The following is a 24,596-nucleotide window of genomic DNA, read 5'->3' as shown; positions in this document are numbered from 1 at the left end:
TCTTTAGTCTAGTTTAGTGGAATACCTTTGGTAGACTAGGCCAGGTGGTTTTTTACTTCGTTGCCCTCATTGTATGGTCAATGGTATAGTCACATCGTGGTCACGCCCCCGTTGACAGATCATCTTGAGTGCACCAGCTTATAGGTCTCTACCTCGCTGGCAACTCTAGTAGCACAAGCAAGACTTACGTGGCAGTAACCACGAAGCCAGCTATGCTAACAGGTAAGGAACCAAGATATCAATTATCTGCATGTATATGTTTCCTAAAATTCTATTCTGTCTCTTCCCACCACCAAAGGTGGGATTCAGCTATATATATATCTGACAGGTAAGTTTCATGAACAAAATGATATTGTAATGATACAATAAAGTTTGTTCATACTTACCTGGCAGATATATATAATTTAAGTACCCACCCACCTCCCCTCAGGAGACAGTGGAAATAAAATTATGAATAGAAAATGGGAATGGTTCCTGATACCCGCCTCCCAGCGGCGGAATGGTACTAAACCACCTGACTCCCACTACGTGTGTCGTAAGTTTTTTAATTTCTGTCGGACTTCGGAAAATACAGCTATATATATATCTGCCAGGTAAGTATGAACAAACTTTATTGCATCATTACAATATATTTATGAAGTTTACTGATTGAGGAATTCTTCTAGTAATTATCTTCACCATGGCTATTTTTATTTCAGTTAGTGTCACAGCCGCAGGAATTAGTCTACTATTGCTGATGCTTCATCTGTACAGAAGATTGTATGAAAGCCTGTGTGTGAGTGTATTCAGCTCAAGCCATATGAATATTATTCATTACATTTTTGGCCACACTCATTACATCGGAACTATTGCTTTAATGGTTTCAGAAGCTCCTGGTTTTGATAACAGTAAGTGTTTATTTTTATATAAGTAACTTACCAAGTAATTACAAAGCTATTAGTTTCCACTTACTAAATGGCAGCTTTAAATGTTGAAATTTGTGGTATTTATCTTTTGTTTTTGGTGTAGGTACTTGACCCTGACCACTTGTAGGGAAGAGTTGGTACAACATAGCTGATTAGATATTTGTTTCTGCTACTCAATGACTGTATGTACAGTTAAACCCCTGTATTCCTGGGGGATGCATTCCGAATCCAGCCCCCACCCCCCATTGAAATGTCTGCAAATACTTAGAACCCCCTCTAAAAATGCGTAGAACTGTGTATTTTGATATTTTAGACACAAGAAAACCCCTTTAAAAATGCTTATACTAGTACCTGAATAATATTATAATAGTTTTATCTCAGAAAGTGCATTCTGTCATGAAATTGATATGAAAATACATTATTTGGTGAATACATATTTCTCAGTGAAAAATACTGCGAATAGGCAATTTTTCCATGATTAATGTGTAGATATGTTCAATAGCGAAACCCTCGAATAGCTGAGTTCGTGAATGTTGAGAACGCAAATATGGGGGTCAACTGTACATCGGTTTTTAGCAGCTTTGATTTTGTTTTGCTCAGGATTTGTTCACCAGATGGCCTTAACTTTCACCGAATTTCGTGAAGTATCTTGAATTTTGGTAGGCTGTGGCTTATTATATTTAGCTTAGCTATATTTATTGATTGTGAATTAATATGTCTGACAATAGTAGTTCTAGTAACTGGTATTGTAGTAAGGGCTAAGGGCTGCAATATCAGGTTGACGTCTACAAAGTGTGACTCCCATTTAATATGCTATCATTACAGAGGACAAATATGTTCTCTGGACTTGACTTGTGACAAATGTAAAGACTGGGATCAGGGGAACTGGAAAATTTTAACTTTTCATTTGGCTAAATTAGATAGAAATAGACTGAGGAAGGCGGCCGCTAGAGCCTAGGCTAGGAGTTCTGTCTCATTCACCTAATATACTTGTACCTTCAACGCCTGTGACTATTTCTGTTCCCAGCCCTCTTACATTTACTACTACCCCGTTACTTGGCTCCCAACCGTACGACCTTAATGCCATTGCCAGCCTCGAGAATAGATTAGATCATAAGTTTGGTCTTTTGATTAGTATATTTTCTTTGGAATTTCGTTAATTTCCAAGAAAATAGAGTTGTTCCAACGCCACATACTTACCTCGAATTACCTAGTAGGAGAATCCTGGATGTCAATCCGGTACAGACCAGAAAAATCTGGTTGCCCTTTCCACACCTAGCCAGGTACTTACCCCGAGGGTCAAGGCTATGCGCCCTCGACCTCCAACCACGGTGCTTTCCTGGTCGCTGATCTGTCTACACGCGTCAGCTTGTCGTCCGTGTGCTGGCCCGATTTCCTTTGTGTGTTTCCATTGTGTGTGAGAGTCTTCTCTCCCCCATGTGTGTGTGTGTGTGTGTGTGTACCTCCTATCATGGAGCCCGACACTCCTCAGCATCGATGTCCAGGCCCTTCGGAGGATAAGTCGTGTGGGGCTTTCTTGTCGACAACGAAGATCAACCCCTATTCCTTGTGTAGTGTAAGTCGTGTTATGGCTGCCCCTGCTCACCTAAGTCCACGTGTTTGGAGTGTGTTTCCTGGCCTCCCTTCCAGTGGACGTTAGTCTCAACCAAGAGGAAGAAGAAGAAAACCAGGTCGCCTGCAAAGAAGTCTCGCTCAGAGGAGCCCTTATCATCGAGGCCTGTCCCGTCTCCACTGTCTCTACCTAAGTCTTCTCCTGTTCCCTCCCAGCGAGGGGACCTAGGTGAGTTTGTTGCCGGGCCTCTGCCCATTGCAGAGCCCAGTGAGTCTGTATCTTCTGTACAGGTTGTGCCGGCTGGGCACGATTAGTTCCTGCGAGAAGCATCTGTGAACAGGAGCATCTCCGGAAGTAGATCCAACCACCAACGGAGGGCCTCCCTGGTGTCCTGAGAGGGGAGGATGAGTTTCTGGAGCGGATCTTCTTTCAGGGACCAACCTTCCTTCAGGTTCCACAGGACCGGCCGCAGATTCAGCCTGCCCTGGGGGACCAGCTTCTCCAGGGAAACCAGATGACCCAGGAGTCTCTGCCACTCCCTCATGTGGAGGGGGAGTCTTGCAAGAAGAGGAGAGCTAACCTCTGCAGGTAAGCCAGCCTGTCCTCCGAGGGGAAGGCCCTGGCTGCCCTTATGTCTAGGTCCATCCCCAGATACACCATCCTGGTGGTTGGTACCAGCTGGGATTTCTCCCAGTTCAGGACTATGCCTAGCTCAAAGCAGAAGGCCAGGAGTTCATCCCTCTGCTTCTCTAAGGCCTCCCTTGAGTAACTTACCAGATTAAGTAGGAATTACCTTTTAAAATGAATATCCTTCTATTAACCTAGAAACAGTGTGACCGAGTATCACACAAGAGGGTAGACTGGGACATATATTAAAACAAAAGATATTGTATAATATATATTACTGTGAGATTCAGAGCCTTTGTCCCGGTATTTTTCTGGAATAACTTTTTTTCTGTGCATTTGACAAAAGTATTACTTAGCCATAGTATACTTTACATCCCTACCCAAATTTTGGCAGCATTCTTTATTACTTTATTAGAAACAGTAAAATAAAGCGGCCGAAGCCAGTGGCAGAATACTAATGTATGAGTTCAAAGTTATATGTGACATAAACATATGACATACCAACTCCTCCCACAAGGTGAAGAAAACAAACAGCTGTCTCTGAAATTCTGAATGAATATTCATACCTTGTCAAGGCTTCAAGAACGGTGGCTGTGATAAGTCATTGTCCCCGTGGTTGCAGGACAGCTTTTGTGATTCGACTTGCACAATTGTTTAGAAGTGAGAAGACCCATGGCAAACCATATGTAAGAGTGACAGGTAAATGAATGATAGGACCATTTTTTAGGTAAGGAGTACACTCGGACATCCAAGGCTACTACTACTACTACTACTACTACTACTACTACTACTAAAAAGTGTAAACAAGGAGTATTGGTTTTATTTCATTGTTGCCAGAGGTTGAGACTTTTTCACGAATAGCTAATTATTCATCGAGAAGAAAGCAAGTTAATGACTTCATAAGTTACGTCATATCTTCGAAAGACATTCCTCTGAGTTTGCTGACGATGTCTACAAGAAGTCAGTGTTACTCTTATAACTACCAGAATTATGCAACTTTTGTAATACAGAATACAGTAAAAAATTAGGTAAGGGTGTAAGATACCCTGTGACAACGTGTCATCTTTGTCAGGTACGTTGAAAAAATTTTATTCTGAAAAACACCCGGACACCGGCTGTGAATCTCATAGTAGGTTTTGTTTATCCCTAATGTAAGCAGTAGCTTATATTAACTGAGAACCCTCTAAAAAATCCATGACGTAACTTATGAAGTCATTAACTTGCTTTCTTCTTGATGAATAATTAGCTATTCGTGAAAAAGTCTCAACCTCTGGCAACAATGAAATAAAACCAATACTCCTTGTTTACACTTTTTAGTAGTAATATGAGTCTCCACTACTCCCCAGGTGCATCCTGCAGAGGAAATAGAGGAATCCTCACTTGGAGGGGAATTGCTTAAGGATTTTGAGGTAGATATTGATACTGAAAGAACCTTGCTGAACCCAGAAGGATCAGGGACACAAATTTCAACCATCCATGGGGGAAACATTATAGAAGTAAGTCACTCCCCCATGCAACATTTAGAAGCTGATCAGGATCCTTCCCCAAAAGGGTTATAAGGATCCACCTGAACCCAATGGAAATGGCAACAATTTCAGAGGGTTATAGTAATTCACCCAGGACTTCTGCCCCCTTGGGAACAGGCAGCTACAGTTCAGCTCTAGATACTCAGTCAGGTTACACAAGCTCCCCCAAAAGGGATACACTGTTTGTGGTATTTGATCAGTTCCATAAGGAAATAATGAGTAACATCAAAGATGCTTTTGCCATTGAACAGCAACAGGTAATGGACATACTGCATGATTCTGAACAAGAAATTAAAGAAATCAAGTCAGTAATGTGTGCACTAAAATATAAACGTCTTGCATCTTGCAACAGTGTCAGGAGAATTGAAACCAAATCTGCCCAAACAGGAGTTAAGAGTACAAACCCAACCAGAACCAACAAAATGGCCAGTTCAGGTTTTGAGTCTTACGACCAAAACATAAGAAACTCCAAAATCCTACTCTGATACTGATAATCTTTGGCGAGATGCCCCAGTGTGCATTTTCTCTCTAGATGATATCTTATTAATAAGAGAAGACCATGATAGAAGTAGTACATGTTGAGTTTAGAGACAAGGCAGCATTTCTTAATACAGAATGGTGCCAGATACCACCTTCGCCAGACATGGAGAAACCTCAAAAGGAAACTGTTCTCTTACCTGGGAATATTGCATTGAAAGCTGTAAATGACACTTTTTACCAGGTAAATGGGAAATGGATCTATACATACATTATGAGCAAAACTCAGATTGCTCATCATGTACCACCAGCCTTCTGCCCCTCCACATTTAAAATAATAAACCATGTGAAGGCATATTTTAAAAATTATGTAATAACCAGAAAGCGTGAACCATTGGCAGAACTAAAACCATTTGCTTAGGTTATCCCAGTTTCAAAAAAATCCACCAAAGAATGGGCAACACTTCAACTTCCTTGTGATAGGAAAAAGCTCCCCCAAATATTGGAACTCAGCAATTTGGTACCCCCGATGAGAAGGATATCAGAGGGGACATCAGCATCAGAGTTTCGTGCTAGGACCCACCTCCTTAGTATCTTAACCACTTCCTCATTGCTAGAAGTCGCCACAAAAAGGCATCCAGAAGAATCCAGGACAATTTTTGCTACTGTGAAAAGCCTTATGAGAACATTATGGGAAACATTATGACTTTTTAGACTGGTGTATAAAAACACAAATGGAGGTTTTGGAAAACTCCACCACTTCCCAATGTGACTGACTGCCTTATCACAGTCTAATGCCTCCTGTCGGAACCTGTTTGAGGAGTCTATTGCGACTCAAGTGAAAGAGCAAGCAAGTCAACAAAATTACACTGTGCATGCTCTACTGGGAAAAGGTTTCAGGAAACAAAAAACCAGAAATTTCCCCTTACCCAATCCAAAAAAGAACTGATAAAAAATCATATAGGCCTTCAGTCACCTCCAATAGCTCTCCTCATCAACAGGTAGGTGGTCATATTTGAAAACCCAACTGAAAGATTTTCTTCAAAGCTGATTTATTAGTGGTAATAGTGCTAGCTGCTAAGCCTTTTTCAAATAAGGACCTGAAGAAGGATATTGCTAAATTCATTGTCATGGTTATAGTGTTTGTCTCATTCAGGAAAGATGCTAACTTTTTGACAGCAGCATCGTACTGTCTCAAAGTTGATTCCCTCTTATCTGATTCTAAGAAGAGGATATTCTGGGGATCAATACCTGCATCTTTTTCAGCCGCAAACTTCATGAAGTCAATAAAGTTAGGGTTTTGAGAATTCCTGAGGAAGCGAACACAGTCCTCATTTGTACTGATTGAGATAGTTTGGGATTGGGAATCCGTCGAAGTCGGAGACCCAATTCCAGAAGCAGGGGGTACCAGTTGCTCTTTGGCCAGTCCGGAGCTACTAGAGCTACTTGTCCTTTGAAAGTTCTGAGTTTGTTCAGAACTTTCAAAAGAAGATTCACTGGAGGGAAGACGTATATCTTCCTCCACTGATTCCAGTCTATGGACAAGGCGTCCGTGGCATAAGCCAAAGGGTCCAGGTTGGGGGCCACATAGCAAGGAAGCTTGTGGTTCGCTTGTGAGGCGAAAAGATCTACTTGGAGACCTGGGACACTCCGGTGTATCCACTGGAACGACTTGTTGTCCAGAGACCACTCCGATTCTAGAGGAACCGACCGGGACAAGGCGTCCGCTATCACATTCCTTACTCCTGCTAAGTGGGTGGAGGATAGATGCCATTTGTACTTGTTCGCTAGAGAGAAAATGGCTATCATGACATGGTTCACATGTTTCGATTTGGATCCCCCTCTGTTGATGCAGTGTACTACTACTGTGCTGTCCAAAACCAGTTTTATATGAGACTTCTTTGGTGGAAGGAGTTTCTTCAGGGTAAGAAATACTGCCATAGCCTCCAAAACGTTTATGTGTAGCTGGCGGAACTGAGTTGACCAAGTTCCTTGGACTTTTTTGAACTGAGAGTATCCTCCCCAACCGCATAGTGAAGCGTCTGTGTGGATAGTTAGCGCCGGAGGAGGATATTGAAGAGGAACTGACTTGGACAGATTCTTTACCTTCGCCCATGGACGAAGTTGGTTGCGAAGGATTTGCGGGATCACTGACAACTTGTCTCGAGATTTGACATTTGCTCTTGAGCGCCAAACTCAATTTATATCTTTCAACCTTGCTTTCAGAAGAACGTCTGTCACTGAAGCAAACTGAAGGGAACCTAGGATTCTTTCCAGGTTTCTCCTTGAAGTCTGCTTGTTCTTGAGGAATTGCCTTACTGACTTGGCTATTTCTTTCCTTTTGACCACCGGAATTGACAGATTGTGGGAGGATAAGTCCCATTGGATGCCTAGCCACTGAAAACTAGTCTCTGGAGTGAATCTGGATTTCGTTTTGTTTATTTGGAACCCAAGATGTTCCAGAAATTGTATTACTTTGGCTGTGTCTTTGAGGCATTCCTCGACGGTTGGTGCCCAAATCAACCAATCGTCGAGATACGCTACTACCATTATCCCTTGTGATCTCAGTTGTTGAACTACCACTTCCGCTATCTTCGTGAATACCCTGGGAGCTACATGGTCAGAAGGGACAACTCCCTCAAAAGGGTCAACAACCTACTCAGCAGAAAGTGCATCTTTTTCACAAGGTCCAAAAACATCTTATAATATTAAGGAAAAGGAAAAGCAACACCTGGAATGCCCATCAAGAGCAAAGGTAGATGAAGAGGGGGGCATACCAGTAGGAATTGTTTGGTCAGGGGTCGGCTTCAGAGATATCACATGGAATGGATGTTTTCTCCTTAGGGACACAGCATTACTCTCAACAGGCTGGGGTGGAAATGGTCCCCCCCCACCCTTTGAAAGGGTTCTTTCAAAAAGCAGACCCCTCTCTGGAAGATTACGTGCAGAAGGCCCTCTTAAAAGGAGCCATAGAAAAACATTCTTACATTCATCACCAACCACGTCTCTTCAATATTCCCAAAAAGGATTCTTCAGAATGAAGAGTGATCCTTGACCTATTGACATTGAATAAACGCATTGTTTGCCAAAAGCTTCAAATGACTACCATTCCCCAAGTACGTTCTATCATTCCAAAAGGGACCTGGACAGTTTTGTATAGATCTGACAGGTGCATATTGGCACGTCCCTATTGCCATTCCCTTCCGTCCCTCCCTAAGGTTCCACATAGGAAAAAATGCAAACAGATTCAAGGTCATACCTATTGGGCTAAACATTGCCCCAAGAATCTTTACAGAATTGGTGACAGTAGTTGTCTGAGAACTCAGGAAAGAAGGGATACATCTAATAGCTTATTTAGACAACTGGTTAGTCTGGGGGACACAAGAAAAAAGTGCTTGAAAAACAAAAGTAGTAGTTAACAGACTCCAGTCAAAAGGCTTTATAATAAATTGGAAAATATCCTGCGTCACACCCAGTAGATTGTTTCAGTGGTAGGAATGTGTTGGGATACTATTCACGGCATTTTGTACCTCCCCTCAAAACACAGAACAAAATAAGGAAAAACCTCAAAAGATTCCTGACAGCCCGTTGTTTCCAGACAGAAGTTAGAATGTATGATGGGTCTGCTGCAGTTTGCATCTGTTACAGATCCAATACTCAGATTGCAACTGAAAAATGAACAAATTTTGGCGGTCACACGCACGAAAAAAGATGCGAAACAGATCTCACAAAATGCATCAGAAAGGTGGGGAGATACTTCAGCCATGGACCCAGAAGGAATCTCTGGCAAAACAGGTCACCCTGACTCCTCCATCTGTAAAAGGAACAATACACACAGACCGCTCGTTGACAGGTTGGGGAGGATTGTCAGGTGGTGGGGAGGTGGTCAGCTACCCTAAAGAATTGTCCTATCAAGTTTCTAGAGTTGATGGCTGTCTTTTTGTCTTTCAAGAAACTCAAACTTCCGGTAGACACACACATTCTGTTGGTCCTAGACAACACAACTGCAATGTCCTGCATCAAGAAATTGGGATCACGCTCACCTCCTCTCAATATGCTAATGTTAGCCATCCTTCGGATGGCACAGGTAAAGAAGTGGCACTTGTCTGCAATTCACCTTACAGGGTCTCTCAATGTAATAGCAGACTCGTTGTCAAGGAAGACAACAGCCTCAACAAAGTGGACATTGGACAACCACTCTTTTCAAACAATAACCTACTTCCACAACCGGAAGTGGACCTGTTTGCCACATACGAGAATCACAAACTCCCAGTATATGTGTCCCCGAATTTGGACAGTCAAGCAACAGCAACAGATGCCTTCCTACAAGACTGAAACAACTGGAAGACAATATATCTTTTTCCTCCATTGTCCCAGATTTCGAAGGTTTTGAACAAACTCCTAACATTCAAAGGAACAGCTTACCTAATAGTGCCAACTTGGCCAAACAAGCATTGGTTCCTGTTACTTCAACAACAGGCAAAGAGGTCAATTCTACTACCGTCTGCTGTGCTATCCCAGAAAGTAGGAATTTTCTTATATACAGGCAGTCCCCCGTTATCCGTGATCCGGTTTTATGGCATTTGTCTAGCGCCATAAAATTGGCAATTCATGGCTCAATAACAGGCCAAGTTCCTGTTATCTGCGCCATAAGGGTGCTTATAGCACCGATAACTAGTTATCAGCGCCATAAGCACCATTATGGTGCCAGAAATCACCGAGTTTTGGTTGATGGCAGTATTCGCTTATCGGCACACCCCCGGGAACAGAACATCCGCCGATATCAGGGACAGCCTGTACCTCTTTGAAGACAAACCTCTTGCAGTTACAACAATTGTGGCATACAAGGCTGCATTAACGGAACCCTTGCTTTATGGATTCGGGATTGATTCCAGCATAGAAGTTGTCACTTCCCTTCTGCGGTCTTTTTCTCTACAAAGACTTTCTCCCGAAAGACTTCCAATTACTTGGTCCCTGAATAAGGTGCTTAAACTTTTATGTACCCATCAATTCAACGGACCTAACACAACCACAACCGGTAGCTAGTGGTGGGTAGAAATTGACTCCGGAATCGATCTTGGCGAGTCTAGCTTAGCGATTCTGGAGTCTACTCACATCCACAGAAAATCGACTCCGCTCTGCTCCCTATTCAACAGTTGTTCGGCGCACATGATCATGAATTCATGACTTTTTCATCAAGGTCTCTGACCTGGGGTCAGCTCACTGACCACTTGCACTTACGGATCAGTCAGTGTTTATAGGAAGGAGGATATATGAAAGATAGGAGAGTAAAAAAAAAAACATTAATAAAGAAAAATTCTAAGGTGAATAAAAATGAGTGTAAACTATTGTAATTGAAATTAAACTTACAAACAATCTTTAAAACATATAGCAGAATAATTGATCATAAGTTAATAAGACAAATACAAAAGAAGGAAATAAGTATAGCATTTATAATAAAAAAAAAAATACAAGGAATAGGCTATATGATTCGAGACAAACTGCTAAAACTAAAAGCCATAGGGCAAGGGCATAGTTAAGAGGATTAAGATGGCCCAGATAAGGCAGATAGCCTAAAGCAATGTTCTCCCATATGAAAATAGGCAGTGCTACATTAATCTGTTTTAACTCCTCCCTACCACTCTATTAGTTTGACTTTATGGTCTTGTTTGGGTGGACAGAGAACACCTGCATGTAATTATCTTGGAATGCGGGCCTATGTCTCTCTTAAGCGGCCTAGGAAGCGCCCGAGGGTTGAGTGAATGCTATATTGACATCACCCTGAGTGACCCAGAGAATATTTCTTTCCTCCATGACCTCCCTCAAACCCCCTATCCCTTGTTTGTTTGTTTTAGGTGCAGCTGCACCCTGGGAGTCTACTCCAGAATTGATTTTTGCGAGTCCACCCTCTCCAAGAATCAATTTTGCCGAGTCCAAAATTGGCAATTCTTGCCCAGCCCTACTGGGTAGCATTAGCATCTAGAGCCCATATTAGTGAATTGGGCTCTTGTAGAAGATATATCACACAAACTGCTGATAACTAATTATTGTTGTCCCTTGGTCCATCATTCCTGGGCAAGAATGAGAATCCTTTAAAGAGGAAATCTATTCTTATAAGAAAACTCAATTTAGCGAACAGAACATTATGCCCAGTTCAACCACTAAAGGTCTACCTAGAGGACAGGGCAAACATCCCAGAAGCTCCAATTTTTCTACATCCTAGCACAAATAAACCACTCTCTCTACAATGGCTAAGAATAATTTAGTGTCCCTCATTAAAAAGGCTAACCCCTAAAGCCTTTCCTAGATCACATGATATTAGGAAAGCAAGTACTTCATTGGTCTTCTTCCGAAATGTATCTTTCGAAGAGGTTTCTGAATGTACTGGGTGATCATCAGTGAGTATTCTTAAAATACTACTGCCATAAGCAGGAACAATTTCAACTGCACTGTGTATCAGTAGGTGGTATGTTTAGTCCTGATCCCATAGACCCTACAGCGGAAAACTAGGGGTCTTCCCTAACGGGTGGGTATGTTGACTATCGCTAGGGAAGGTGCATCAAGATCGCAACCATACCCAGCATGCTTAGGTAAGTCACCATAGAACTTTACACTAAAAGTATATCTTATTGATTAGTTTTGTTCTCTTGTTTACTGAAACTAGTGACTTGACCTTAGACTGGAGATAGTAAAGTTTTAATTTTGAGATACTTGGGATGTAAATTTTGGGAGCATATGTTTTTCGTCACCAGTCAATTTCTTTGTAATGCTCCTTTGAGGACAGAATAGTGACTATGCCATAAAAAAAAAAGCTTTGACGTAGTAAAAACCTATTTTTGGTAGTTGCTGTTGAGTCCTCAAAACCCTTCCACTTCCCTGACTAAAAGCCATAGGATTTGGGTAAAGGTTCATCCTGCATTGACCAACAGAGTAATGATTCTTGGTCTTTTAACCGGCCCGATCATAAAACAAGAGGGCCGATGCGCATGCGCAGTAGTCACTTTTTCTGCAGTGGTTGATGTACGAAACTGGTTATAGCTTTGCTGAAGATAAGACAAAAGGCCTTCTTTTCTTTGAGTCTATTATTCTCTATCACGTGTCTAGTGTTTATCATTATGGCATAACATCATGCTACAAGACCAGGCTAAATGACATTTCTTTGATATTAGTCTGGAGTCTGGTCACCATGGGGCGCAGGCACACACCATGGAGGGTAAATCCTTTGAGGACTCAAGAGCAACTGCCAAAAATATGTTTTGCCTACATCAAAATCTGTTTCTTTTTATAATAGAATAGTTTTATATATACAGTATTTACCAAGTAATTACATGATCAGAGCCCTCCCTCCTCCACATGCATGGATATAGTAAAGCATAAACGAATTGAGCTATTCAGCTATGTTGTACCTATTCTTCCCCTAAAGTGGCCAGGATCAGTTACCTACACCAAAATCAAGTGCTACCACGAATTTCAAAATTTAAAGCTGCCGTTTAAGTGGGAAGTACATATAGCTATATAATTTACTAGGTGAGTACTATATATAAAACCTTATTTCATTATAAAAATATCATCTCTCACCAAAATCTTAGTGCTATTTACATTTCTATAAATTACAGGAGCTAGTTATAAATCAAATGAGAGAGCAGTAGATAAGTATTAATCAATGTAAAGTGATAATCATTGTCATTTACATGATAGTTTTGGTGACTGAGCATCTATAAATTGTATAGTCAAACCTTGGTTTTTATACGCCTCTCTTTTCGTACTTTTCGGTTTTTGTAGACTTTTTTCTACAAAATTTTGTCTCAGCTATCGTACGTTTCCTCGGTTTTCGTACACTCAGAAATGCTCCATCTGGGGCCTGGCACGTAACAAAGCATTCCATGTTCTGTTGTGCCCATTCTGCTTTTGTGTTTGTTGTTTTTGGGCTTTTTTTATTTGAGTGCAACTGCTCAACAAGCCATCATGGGGCCAAAGAAAGTTCCAAGTGTAAAAAATGTGAGAGAAACTGTAGAATTTGAGAAAGAACTTGTAGCAAAGTGTTGGAGGAAATTGCATGCCAATCTCAGAGAGAAATGCCTACAACCAGCAGAGGCTGGTTTGAAAAATTCAAAAGACGAATGGGCATACATAATGTGCCTACTTCAGGGATTAAGGACATGTTTGCAAAGTGGAATGATGTAAAAGATTTTGTGGGGAATTATCATCCCAACAAAGAAGTTGTAATCCATGTCTCCATGTTTAATGACTGCCGTGTTTAACATTAGGCAAATTTTAAAGAAACCCCAGCAACAAATGTCTTTGGACAGTTTTGTTAGGTGACAGGGGTCCAGTAATTCTCAAGCTGGTCTTAGTGTCAGTAAAAAACGTAGAGGGGAAGTAATCTCAGATAGTGTCAGTAAGACATAAAGAGCAGTAACCCCCATAGGTCCTTGATACCTGAAGTCCCTCTGGAGGGAGCTTCCCCTTCCAAACAATAACCTCTCCTCCTCCCTCTCCTCTCCTCTCTGTCTTCCATACGCTAACAGGTGTTATCCATAAAGGTAAGAGTGATGTTAAATATTAATTTATTCATTTCATCAGTCATTTATATTTATTTCTCATTGTTTGCTGTACGTAAAACTGTGTTTATTCCATATAAAATGTATTTTTAACAAATATTTTTGCGGGTCTGGAAGGCATTAATTGGATTTAATTATTCCTTATGGGAATTATTGTTTTGTTTTTTGTACGTTTCAGTTTTCGTGGGAGGCTCTGGAATGGATAATGTACAAAAACCGAGGTTCCACTGTATTTTAAAATGAGAGATACACTGAAATAATATAATATATAACATTCAGTTTCCAGAGTTGTTCTTTATGTTGACTTCTTTTTTTTAGCATAGAGAAAAAGATGGCCAAAGATGCTTTTATGTAAAAGTTGTACAGGTAGTTCCAGTGACACATGCTAAGTAATGTAGTCTACTTTCCTCTTTAAGTACAGGAAACAGTTTTGCAAGTTTTCTTCTGTTTGCTTTCATGTGGTTTTCTACAGAGATGGGAGTTCAATTGAATGGGCTGTATTTTCTAGATTCCGTAATTGTAAATGGCACAATATCTATGCTCCAAATATTTTATGCATTGTGACCATTAAGTACTACATTATGGATGATGCAGTAATATTGTACTTCACAAAACAATGAACAGGCCAGTGTTTAACAAGAAAATGTATAGTTATTTAAGTTTTAATTTCTTATAGATATATTTATTTATGTATTCACTGTATGTTATATTGGTTATGGAATGTATATCAGGTTTATTTACTGTGAAAATTTTCCCCTCAGGTCTTGATATTGTTGTTACTGCCTTACAAGTCCACCACGTAGTAGGTCTTGTTTTATATATCATTGGTTCTAGCATGCAGCACCAGAGCTTTCGTATATTGGCTGGGCTACGGAAAAATTCAAGTAAGATGTATAGATTTTTTGTTCACTTTCCAGACAGAATGGTATGGTAAATGAGTAAATTGCTGGTGCTAATTCTGCGAGTCATGACAGATACCATTCATTGCTTGCACATATAAATTGGACATACTGTTCCTATAGTGCATTGATTATTGTAGAAGAGAAAAGTTTTTCATTTTCATACATTCAACTTCCCTGTCAGATATATACTTAGCTATAGACTCCGTCGTCCCTGACAGAAATTCAAATTTCGCGGCACACACTACAGGTAGGTCAGGTGATAACGCCGCCTGGCGCTGGGTGGCAGGAATAGGAACTATTACCATCTTGAGCCAGATTTTCTCTGTCGCCGGTACTAGTAACATCGTTTGCTAGTTCCTCCTGACTTGATTTTCGAATTTCATTACGCCGTTGATCTTTTGGACTGCTATTTGGTGACGTATTGGATCTTTGGTTTGGCATACGCTATTGTGGACTGTTTTTGGATTTTGGATTTGGAATTTCTCATAATGTCTGACGTTTCGATTTCGTTCAGAGTGTGTGTGAATGAGAGTTGTTATGCGAGACTACCGAAAGCTTCGGTGGATCCTCACACCACTTATAAAAATTGTAGAGGGAATGTATGCTCGCAATTGAATACATGTGATGAATGCAAGGATTTGAATGAGGTGGAATGGAAGATGCTTGATTCCTACGTAAGAAAGTTGGAAAGAGATAGGGCTAGAAAAGCCTCTTCCAAAAGTGTGAGTAGGTCGGTCTCTAACGAGCCAGTTAGCGGACTATTGCCTATTGCTAACCCAATTGTTTCCTCCCATATAGCTTTACCTTCCCAATTATCTGATTCGGCAAGCTCAACATCTGAAATTGCGAGTCTGAAAGCTTCGCTTATGCAAATGGAGCGAAAACTTAAGGAACTGGAAGGTAAGTGCAGTGAAAGTGTTCCCAGTGAAGTGGAGGGTGCGTCTGATCGGCTCTGTCTCGTTCCCAGGCCTAGACCTCTTTCAAGCTCCCAAGCCCAGAGGAGAAGAAATGTCGAAAGCCGCAGGGAGGTTTCAGAGCATCCCCACCGGTCAGGCGTCCCCTCGGTAGATTCTGTAGTTACGTCCCAGACTGCCAAGGATAGTCGTTGGAAAGACGTCCTTAAACAGTGTTTTTCTTCATCTGATTCATCATCTAAGAAAGGATGGAGTTCAGATAGATTGTCGAGACCTTCGAAGAGATCTTGGAAGTCTCCGTCATTTTATTCAAGCCCTGAAGAATTCCCTGAAGAATTTCCGGAAGAATATCCTCCGGAAAAGAGAAGGAAGGAGGTTTATTCAGAAGCTCCTTCTCCTTCTTCGGAGATTGAAAAGGAGGACGTAGCTACGAAGATTTTGAAGAATATGCAAAAACAGATATCATCGCTAGTAGGAGTTCTTAGGTCGGATCCTCCTAGAAGGAAGGATAAATTTCTTCCGATTAAAAGATCCCGTCCTTTGGAACTCTCGGAGAGCTCGGACGAGGCGCCTGCCAGGAGCCTGGCGCCAGCCAGACGTCAGGCTACTGTCAGGCGCAAAACGCCGTCAAGGCGAGAGGATACATATAGATATCTACCTGGATCTCCTACTAGAAGGAAAGCGCCAGAGGCGTCTGAATCGAGGCGTAAATTTGAAACTCCCGAAATCAGACGGACTCCTGAAATGAGACGCAAAGCGCCTGGGGTGCCTGAAGTGAGGCGCAAAGTGGCTGAAGCTCCTGAAACTTCTGGGGCGAGGCACAAAGCGTCTGGAGCGCCTGAAATGAGGCGTAAAGCGTCTGGAGCTCCTCAAGCAGCGGAAATGAGGCGCAAGGCGCCTGGAGAGCTTGGAGCGGCTGAAAGGAGGCGCAAAGCGCCTGGAGAGCCTGGGGCGCCTGAAAGGAGACGAAAAGAGCCTGGAGAGCCTGGAGCGGCCTTGAACAAAGGCGCCAAAGCGCCTTGGAAAGAGCCTGAAGGCGCCTGAAAGGAGAAGCCAAAGCCCGCCTGGAGAGCCTGAAGCGCCTGAAACAAGGCGCAAAGCGCCTGGAGAGCCTGAAGCGCCTGAAAGGAGAAGCAAAGCGCCTGGAGAGCCTGAGGCGCCTGAAACGAGGCGCAAAGCGCCTGGAGAGCCTGAAGCGCCTGAATGGAGGCGCAAGGCGCCTGGAGAGCCTGAGGCTCCTGAAACAAGGCGCAAAGCGCCTAGAGCGCCTGAAATGAGAAACAAAGCGCCTGAGGCGCCTGAAGCCAGGCATAAAGCGCCTGAAGAGCCAAAGCCTGTTACCAAACATCGAGCACCTGACATCCATCATATGACAGGCAGGCGCAAGGATTTATACAATCCAGAATATGATTCGGGCGCATTATCGGAGTTTTAAGCGGACTTGGAGGCTCCTCTGTGGGATTTTTCTCAAGATCAATTTTCTCCTGACAGGGTCTCTAGATGTCGCACAGGCGGCCATAGCCCCTGTCAGGAAGGAATTGATTACGAAAAAAGGGAAAGACATTTAAGGACTTCTCCTGGTAGGGACGAAAGTTGTCGCACAGGCGGCCGTAGCCCCTGTCAGGAAGGAATTGATTATGAAAAAAGGGAAAGACATTTAAGGACTTCTCCTGGTAGGGACGAAAGTTGTCACACAGGCGGCCGTCGTCCTTGTCAGGAGGGCCTTAGTGTAAAAGGACAACATCAGCCTTCTCCTGGCAGGGACTCAAGATGTCGCACAGGCGGCCGTAGCCCTTGTCAGGTTGCAGTCGGTGTTGCCACAAGCCCTTTACCTTCCCGAGAGAGGAGTCCTCCGGCCGCACACTCATCTCCGAATAAAACTCAACCAGAATTGGAAGATGTCTCGGACTCTGAAGAAAATAAGGGGGCAGGTCTTACAGACTATAAGACATTTAACAGCCCTCTTATTAAAAGAATTTGGAGAGTCCCTGAGTCCTGCTGCCTCTTCTTCTCCTCGGTCTTTATTTTCGAGTACGAAGGCTGCAAAGTCTTCCTCTTTCTTGAAGATGCAACCGACCATCTCAATGAAGAGGGCTGTGCAGTCGGTCGGAAATTGGCTTAAAACCAAGGAGGAGGCGGGAAAGACTGTGTTTACCTGTCCACCTTCCAGGCTATCAGGAAGGAGAGGGATTTGGTATAGCACAGGAGAATCTACGGGACTCTCTTCCCTCATCTGCTGAAGCGGACTTCTCGACCTTGGTGGATTCGGCAAGGAGACACGCACTTCCATCGGCCAAAACAAGCTGGACAATGTCCGAAATGGACCATCTCCTCAAGGGAATATTCCATGTCTTGGAAGTTTTTAACTTCCTAGATTGGTCCCTTGGGGCTTTGGCCAAGAAGACGCAAGACCCTCAGTTTTTGGAGCCAGAAGTCTTGCATAGTGTTCTGGCATGCATGGATAAGGCAGTGCAGGATGGATCGGCTGAAGTGGCATCCCTGTTCGGGGCAGGAGTATTGAAGAAGAGGTCTGTCTATGGTTCATATCTTACCAAAGCAGTCTCTCCAGTACAGAGGGCTTCTCTTTTATGCGCCCCTCTGTCTAAACAGTTGTTTCCTTCTCAGTTAGTAAAGGACATTTCCCATACGCTTACTGAGAAGGCAACACAGGATTTGCTGGTACAATCTGCTAAGAAGCCTAGACCAGCTGCTCCTGTCTCGAAGAGGGAGCCAAGAACTGCCCAACAGCCCTTTCAAGGTAGAACTTTTAGCCGAGCCCCAAGGAAGAGAGGAGGAGAGAAAAGAGGAAGATCTTCCATCAAAGTTCCGAGGAAGAATCCTAAATGAGGTTCCAGTCCTCCAAACACCAGTAGGGGCCAGGCTTCTGAGATTTTCAGAAGCATGGACTTCAAGGAAAGCAGATTCTTGGTCCCTACAAGTTCTCAAGAAAGGATACCTCATCCCCTTCAGGAACAGACCTCCATTGACGACGACACCGAGGGAGCTGTCAGCGAGATACAAAGACCCTGTAAAGAGAGATGCCCTTCTCGGGTTGGTTCAGCAAATGTTGGAGAAGGGGGCCATCGAGATAGTACAGGATCCACACTCCCGGGGCTTTTACAATCGCCTATTTTTGGTGCCAAAAGCCTCGGGGGGGTGGAGGCCGGTCCTGGACGTGAGTGCGTTGAACCGCTTCGTGGAGAAGACGAAGTTCTCCATGGAGACATCCAATTCGGTTCTCTCTGCTCTCCGTCCAGGAGATTGGATGGTCTCCCTCGACCTGCAAGATGCTTACTTTCACGTCCCCCTGCATCATTCGTCGAAGAAATATCTTCGGTTCATGGTGCAGGGAAGGATTTATCAGTTCAGGGCTTTGTGTTTCGGCCTCTCGACAGCTCCTCAGGTGTTTACGGCGTTGATGAGGAACGTAGCAAGATGGATACATCTGAGGGGGGTGAGGATATCTCTTTACTTAGACGACTGGCTTATAAGAGCACAAACAAAACAAAAGTGTTTGGAGGACTTAGAGATAACTCTACAATTGATCAGATCTCTCGGATTGCTCGTAAACCTCGAGAAATCTCACACGATCCCCAGTCAGACCATCGTCTATCTGGGGATTCGGATGGATTCTCGGGGTTTTCGAGCATATCCATCCCAGGAAAGAATTTCGAAAGGGTTGGAAAAGATCTCGGTCTTCCTAGAGAAAGAACGAAGCTCAGCGAGGGAATGGCTCAGTCTTCTGGGCACCCTTTCGTCGCTAGAGCAGTTCATCTCTCTAGGGAGGCTGAATATGAGACCCTTGCAGTTCCATCTAAGAAGGAGTTGGAACAGGAAAAAGGGAGATCTTATGGATACCTTTCCCATAGGAGAGAGTATCAAAAACCACTTACGATGGTGGTTAGAACCGCTGAGAAGGAACGAAGGAGTGTCCTTGTCTCTTCAGAACCCTCACCTAGTGTTGTTCTCAGACGCTTCGGACACGGGGTGGGGAGCAACACTAGGGACGAAGGAGGTGTCAGGCATCTGGACAGTGGAACAAAAGGCCTGGCACATAAATGCAAAGGAACTCTTAGCAGTACAGTTGGCACTGCGATTTTTCGAGAACGAGGTCAGAGGCGTGGTGGTCCAGGTCAACTCGGACAACACCACGGCTCTGGCATATATCAAAAAACAAGGGGGGACACACTCTTTCTCCCTTTACCAACTAGCAAGGGATCTGTTGATCTGGACAGAAGAAAGAGGGATATGACTCCTGACGAGGTTCGTTCAAGGAGGAAGAAACATAAGAGCGGACAGATTAAGCAGAAAGAACCAGGTCCTTCCAACAGAATTGACCCTTCATTCGCAAGTCTGCCAGCAACTATGGTCTCTTTGGGGGAAGCCTCAAGTAGACCTATTTGCAACATTCCTCTCCAGAAGGATGGAAAACTTTTCTTCGTTGGGGGACGATCCCAGAGCCCTGTCGATAGATGCTCATGGATTGGAAGGGCATAGACGCTTATGTGTTTCCCCCATTCAAGATGCTGGGGGAAGTAATGAGAAAGTTCGTGACCTCGGAAGGAATGAGGATGACATTGATCGCTCCTTATTGGCCTGCAAGAGAATGGTTCACAGAGGTACAGGAATGGATAGTGGACTTCCCCAGATCTCTTCCCGAAAGGACAGATCTGCTCAAACAACCCCACTTCGAGAGGTACCACAAAAATATCCACACTCTCGCCCTGACTGCCTTTCGACTATCGGAAGACTGGTCAGAGCGAGAGGCTTTTCTCCCAAAGCGGCAAAAGCAATTGCTGGAGCAAGAAGGTCCTCAACCATGCGGATATACCAATCGAAGTGGGAAGTTTTCCGTAGATGGTGTAAGGCGAAGAAGCTGTCCAACTGCGATACCTCTGTGACCGTAATTGCTGACTTTCTTTTGTTTTTACGAGAAGAATCTCATCTAGCAGTGTCAACCATTAAAGGTTATAAAAGCATGTTGTCGGCTGTGTTCAGGAATAGGGGCCTGAACATAGAGAATGATAAAGATCTGCATGACTTAATTAGATCATTCGAAACTACAAAATTAAGAGCTTCTCTCACCCCTAGTTGGAATCTAGATGTGGTTCTCAAATATCTTATGTCTGAGAGATTCGAACCTCCAGAGAAAGCTACTTTCCGGGACATAACAAGAAAATGTATTTTCTTAATAGCTCTCGTTACTGCGAAAAGAGTGAGTGAGTTGCAAGCGCTTGACTCGAGAGTGGGTTTTAAGAAGGATTCGGCTGTATTGTCCTTCAAGCCTTTGTTTTTAGCTAAAAATGAAAACCCCTCGAGACCTTGGCCTAGGACTTTCGAAGTAAAAGGGCTTTCTCAATTAGTTGGGAATGAAATGGAAAGAACATTATGCCCTGTGAGAACTTTGAAGTTTTACCTGCAGAAGAAGAAGCAGTTGCAGGGTTGCAATCAAAGTTTATGGTGTGCTGTTAGAGACCCTAGAAGAGCGATGTCAAAAAATGCCTTAGCATTTTTTGTTAGAAACATTATAACTGAGGCCCACATGAGTTGTGATAGTGAGACATATAAGACATTAAGGGTTAAAGCACACGAAGTACGTGCAGTTGCTACATCGTTATCATTCAACAAGAACATGTCGATGAAGAACATCTTAGCGGCCACGTATTGGAGGTGTAACTCAGTGTTCGCCTCACATTACTTGAAAGATGTGAGGGTAACATATGAGAGATGCTTCTCTCTAGGACAGTGATTCTCAACCAGTGTGCCACGGCACACTGGTGTGCCACGAGATTATTTGAAGTGTGCCACGAAATATAGTCATGGCACACCAGAAAATACGAAAAATGGGTATAGATTTTGGTTTCACATGAATGAAAAGTAACGCTTATTGATACTGACAATTATTTAAAATATAGCCTACTTTGGCAGTTTACATAAGTAACTTTCAGCCATTTGAGTTCGTCATAATATATAATAATTCTACAATTAATAAAAGTTTATATTATAAGTGGAGATGGCATTCGGTATTGTGATGGGCGTCGTTCTGTCTGGGATGTATGACATGGTATTGCCTCATGCTTTCAAACCGTTTTTAGTATAGTTCCTTTTGTTTCAACCAAAATAGTTGCATTTTAATGTAGCACTGTGTCTACTTGTAATGAGTATATTGCTATGTTATTGAATTTTGATCTTCAGGCTGCCCGTTGTTGCTATCATCTGCAATCGATGTTAGGAGTTTAATCACTTCCAAGTTTGATAATTGATATATGTATCATATACAAATGATCCCTATTGTTGTTTCTCATCTGACAGCGCTTCATGAAAACATCGACCACTATTTTCCATCACTGAGCACAGAGAAGTATGATTGGATTCGAAATCCTTTCATGAATATTCCCTCTAATATTGGATTACAGTTGTGTGAAGAAGAGGAAACTTCCGGCCACCATTCTAGTGACAGAGATCTTAAAATAAAACATTCTACTGTACCTATTGACTCATTTTGGATATCTGTTCAAGAGGAAATATCCCACATTTATCTAAAAAATAAAGCTTTATCACTTTTGTTGCAATTTTCTACATCCTATTATGTGAACTTGGCTTCTCAACCCTAAATAACATCAAAACTAAGAAGCGAGAGAGACTACGCTCAACTGAAGAAGAAATGAGGGTCTGCTTATCACACATTCGACCAAATATTGAGGAAGTCGGCAAAAAAAACACACGGCACAAGTTTCGCACTAATCATCTTCACAATTTACTCTAAGAAAAACACTGAAATAAAGTAAGTTCATATTTAAAAGTGTTTTATTTCTTAAGTCTGTAGTTCCATCTCATATTTACAAGTATATATTCTCTTAATTTTTTCTCTTAAATTTTCCAAGTGTGCCATGATATTATTATAAGATCCTAAGTGTGCCATTGGTAAAAAAAGGTTGAGAAACACTGCTCTAGGACCTTATGTATCAGTGGATACAGTGCTGGGGAAAGGAGAGAAGACTGATCCTTAAATTTAATTTTTGTCCTTATATTTTATATAGTGTGATTTTAAAATTAGTTGGTGTTGAGTTTTTAGGTTGTTTGAAAGGTGTTTGGGGATAACGCCTTTCAATCATATATACTAATCCACGGTTAGGATCGGGTGATCGGGATCAGTGTTTTACTCCTTTGTATGCCAATAGGCATAGGTATATTGTCATGTAAGTGGATAAGACTCCAGTGACAATTGCCATTAGGTTCTGTAAAGATAAGTGGATAAGACCCCCATTGACAGTCCTTTCAAGAGTTCTCAGCCATAGGGCACACCCTCGCTGAAGCTTTTGAGGCGAAGCAGACTTCTAAGCACAAGCTATGAAATCTTCCGCATAAACAGGTAGGAACTAGGGTATTGTTAATTAACTTGTATTACCTACAACATATGTTGTTTACCTATCAGGTCAGTAATTAGCTGTCTCTTACCCTCCGCCAAAGGTGCCAATCAGCTAAGTATATATCTGACAGGGAAGTTGAATGTATGAAAATGATATTGTTATTGTACAATAAAGTTTCATACATACTTACCTGGCAGATATATACGATTGCATGGCTCACCCAGCCTCCCCTCAGGAGACAGGTGGAAAAGAAAATCTGGCTCAAGATGGTAATAGTTCCTATTCCTGCCACCCAGCAGCAGGCGGCGGGATCACCTGACCTACCTGTAGTGTGTGCCGCGAAATTTGAATTTCTGTCGGGGATGACGGAGTCTATAGCTAAGTATATATCTGCCAGGTAAGTATGTATGAAACTTTATTGTACAATAACAATATCATTTTTTCACATTATGTAAAGGTGGGGTATCAGTTTGTTAAGTCTTTATGTTACAGTGAACTATTTTTTAATAACCTGCCTCCATTTATTTGAGTTCTGTTATATAACATAGCTAGATACTGAAGTCATCTTATTGACAGTTACATTTTTCTATTATTTTGGCTTGTTAGTAGTTGTCATGTATGACCCCTCTTAGACTTCATGACTACAGTAGCATGGCTTTGCAGGAAAAAGGACTTTTTTCCCCTTTTAAAAGAACTGAAAATATTGATGTAACATAAAGATGATTTTATATTGGTATATGTACTGTTGTTCACTGAAGGTTAAACCCAATAATTATGCAATTATGTAGTTTATCACCTTTAAATGTCTACTCTACACCCTTTTTCGTATGTTTTCAAAGATATATTTTTTGATAAGTGTAGTCACTGTCATGTCCTCAAGGATTAACCTTTCTGTGGTCTATCCATAGCTCCATGGTTACCAGACTAATGTCAAAGAATTTTCTTAACTGATCTTGTGGCTGAGTATTGTGTCATAATGATAAACATTATAACATGTGATAGACTATAAATAGACTTAGGATAAGAGGGCACTTTCTATTTCCTCAGCAAATGGTAATACCCAGTTTACCTATGTCAAAACTGCAAAAAGAAGTGGTTATGTGCATACACACCATCGTATTGTTTACATATGACCAAAATCCAAGCCGCCATTCCCTTTCTGGTCGGTCAAGAAACTAGAGCTCAGAGAAGTCCATTCTTTGCTTATTGATTCAGTTAAGTGCACAATTTTAAGTTCCAGTTAAGAATTTTTTGGTTTAGACTGTGGAGCAATGATTTATTATGCATGAAAAGTCATAATCAGCTTATTTCACCACCATATGTCAGTGCTTCTTACGATTTATGATCTTTAGTTTAGCTCCGACAATTTCTTTCTTTGCTAGATTGATTTCATTACCGAGGTTCATGGAAACATAAGTTGAAATCAGTGTGTATCATTTTAAGTTTCAGTTAAATTTTATTTTTAGTTTATAATGTAGAACAATAATTTTATTGGGCGTGAAAAGCTGTAAGCTGTTGTGTTTAGCCAGTACACGTCGGCATTAACAATTTAGGATCGTTAGCTTCGAGAGTTTCCTTCTTCGCTTATCCTTCTTCGCTTATTGATTCCATTACCTAAGTTCATGAAAACATCAAAGTTGAAAGTTAAGTGGATAATTTCAAGTTTCAGCTAAAAAAATTTTTTAGTTTAGACTGCGGAACAATGATTTTATTATGCATGAAAAGCCGTAAACTGGCTTTT

General features: G+C 42.1%; 1 protein-coding gene across 1 annotated transcript in view; it reads left to right on the top strand.

Moving 5' to 3' along the window:
* The window catches only part of LOC135213625 (polyprenol reductase-like), a 59,110-nt gene that overhangs the window by 22,656 nt on the left and 11,858 nt on the right, over positions 1–24,596 (top strand). The window contains exons 3-4 of the mRNA XM_064247657.1: positions 699–887; positions 14,431–14,553. Of these exons, the coding sequence (XP_064103727.1) occupies positions 699–887; positions 14,431–14,553 (312 nt within the window). The remainder of the gene's footprint in view (positions 1–698; positions 888–14,430; positions 14,554–24,596) is intronic.

The sequence above is a fragment of the Macrobrachium nipponense genome, chromosome 43, assembly GCF_015104395.2.
Source record: "Macrobrachium nipponense isolate FS-2020 chromosome 43, ASM1510439v2, whole genome shotgun sequence".
In the NCBI taxonomy this organism is placed as follows: Eukaryota; Metazoa; Arthropoda; class Malacostraca; order Decapoda; family Palaemonidae; genus Macrobrachium; species Macrobrachium nipponense.
Note: the sequence above shows the minus strand (reverse complement) of the source record. Positions and strands in the feature narration are given on the sequence as shown.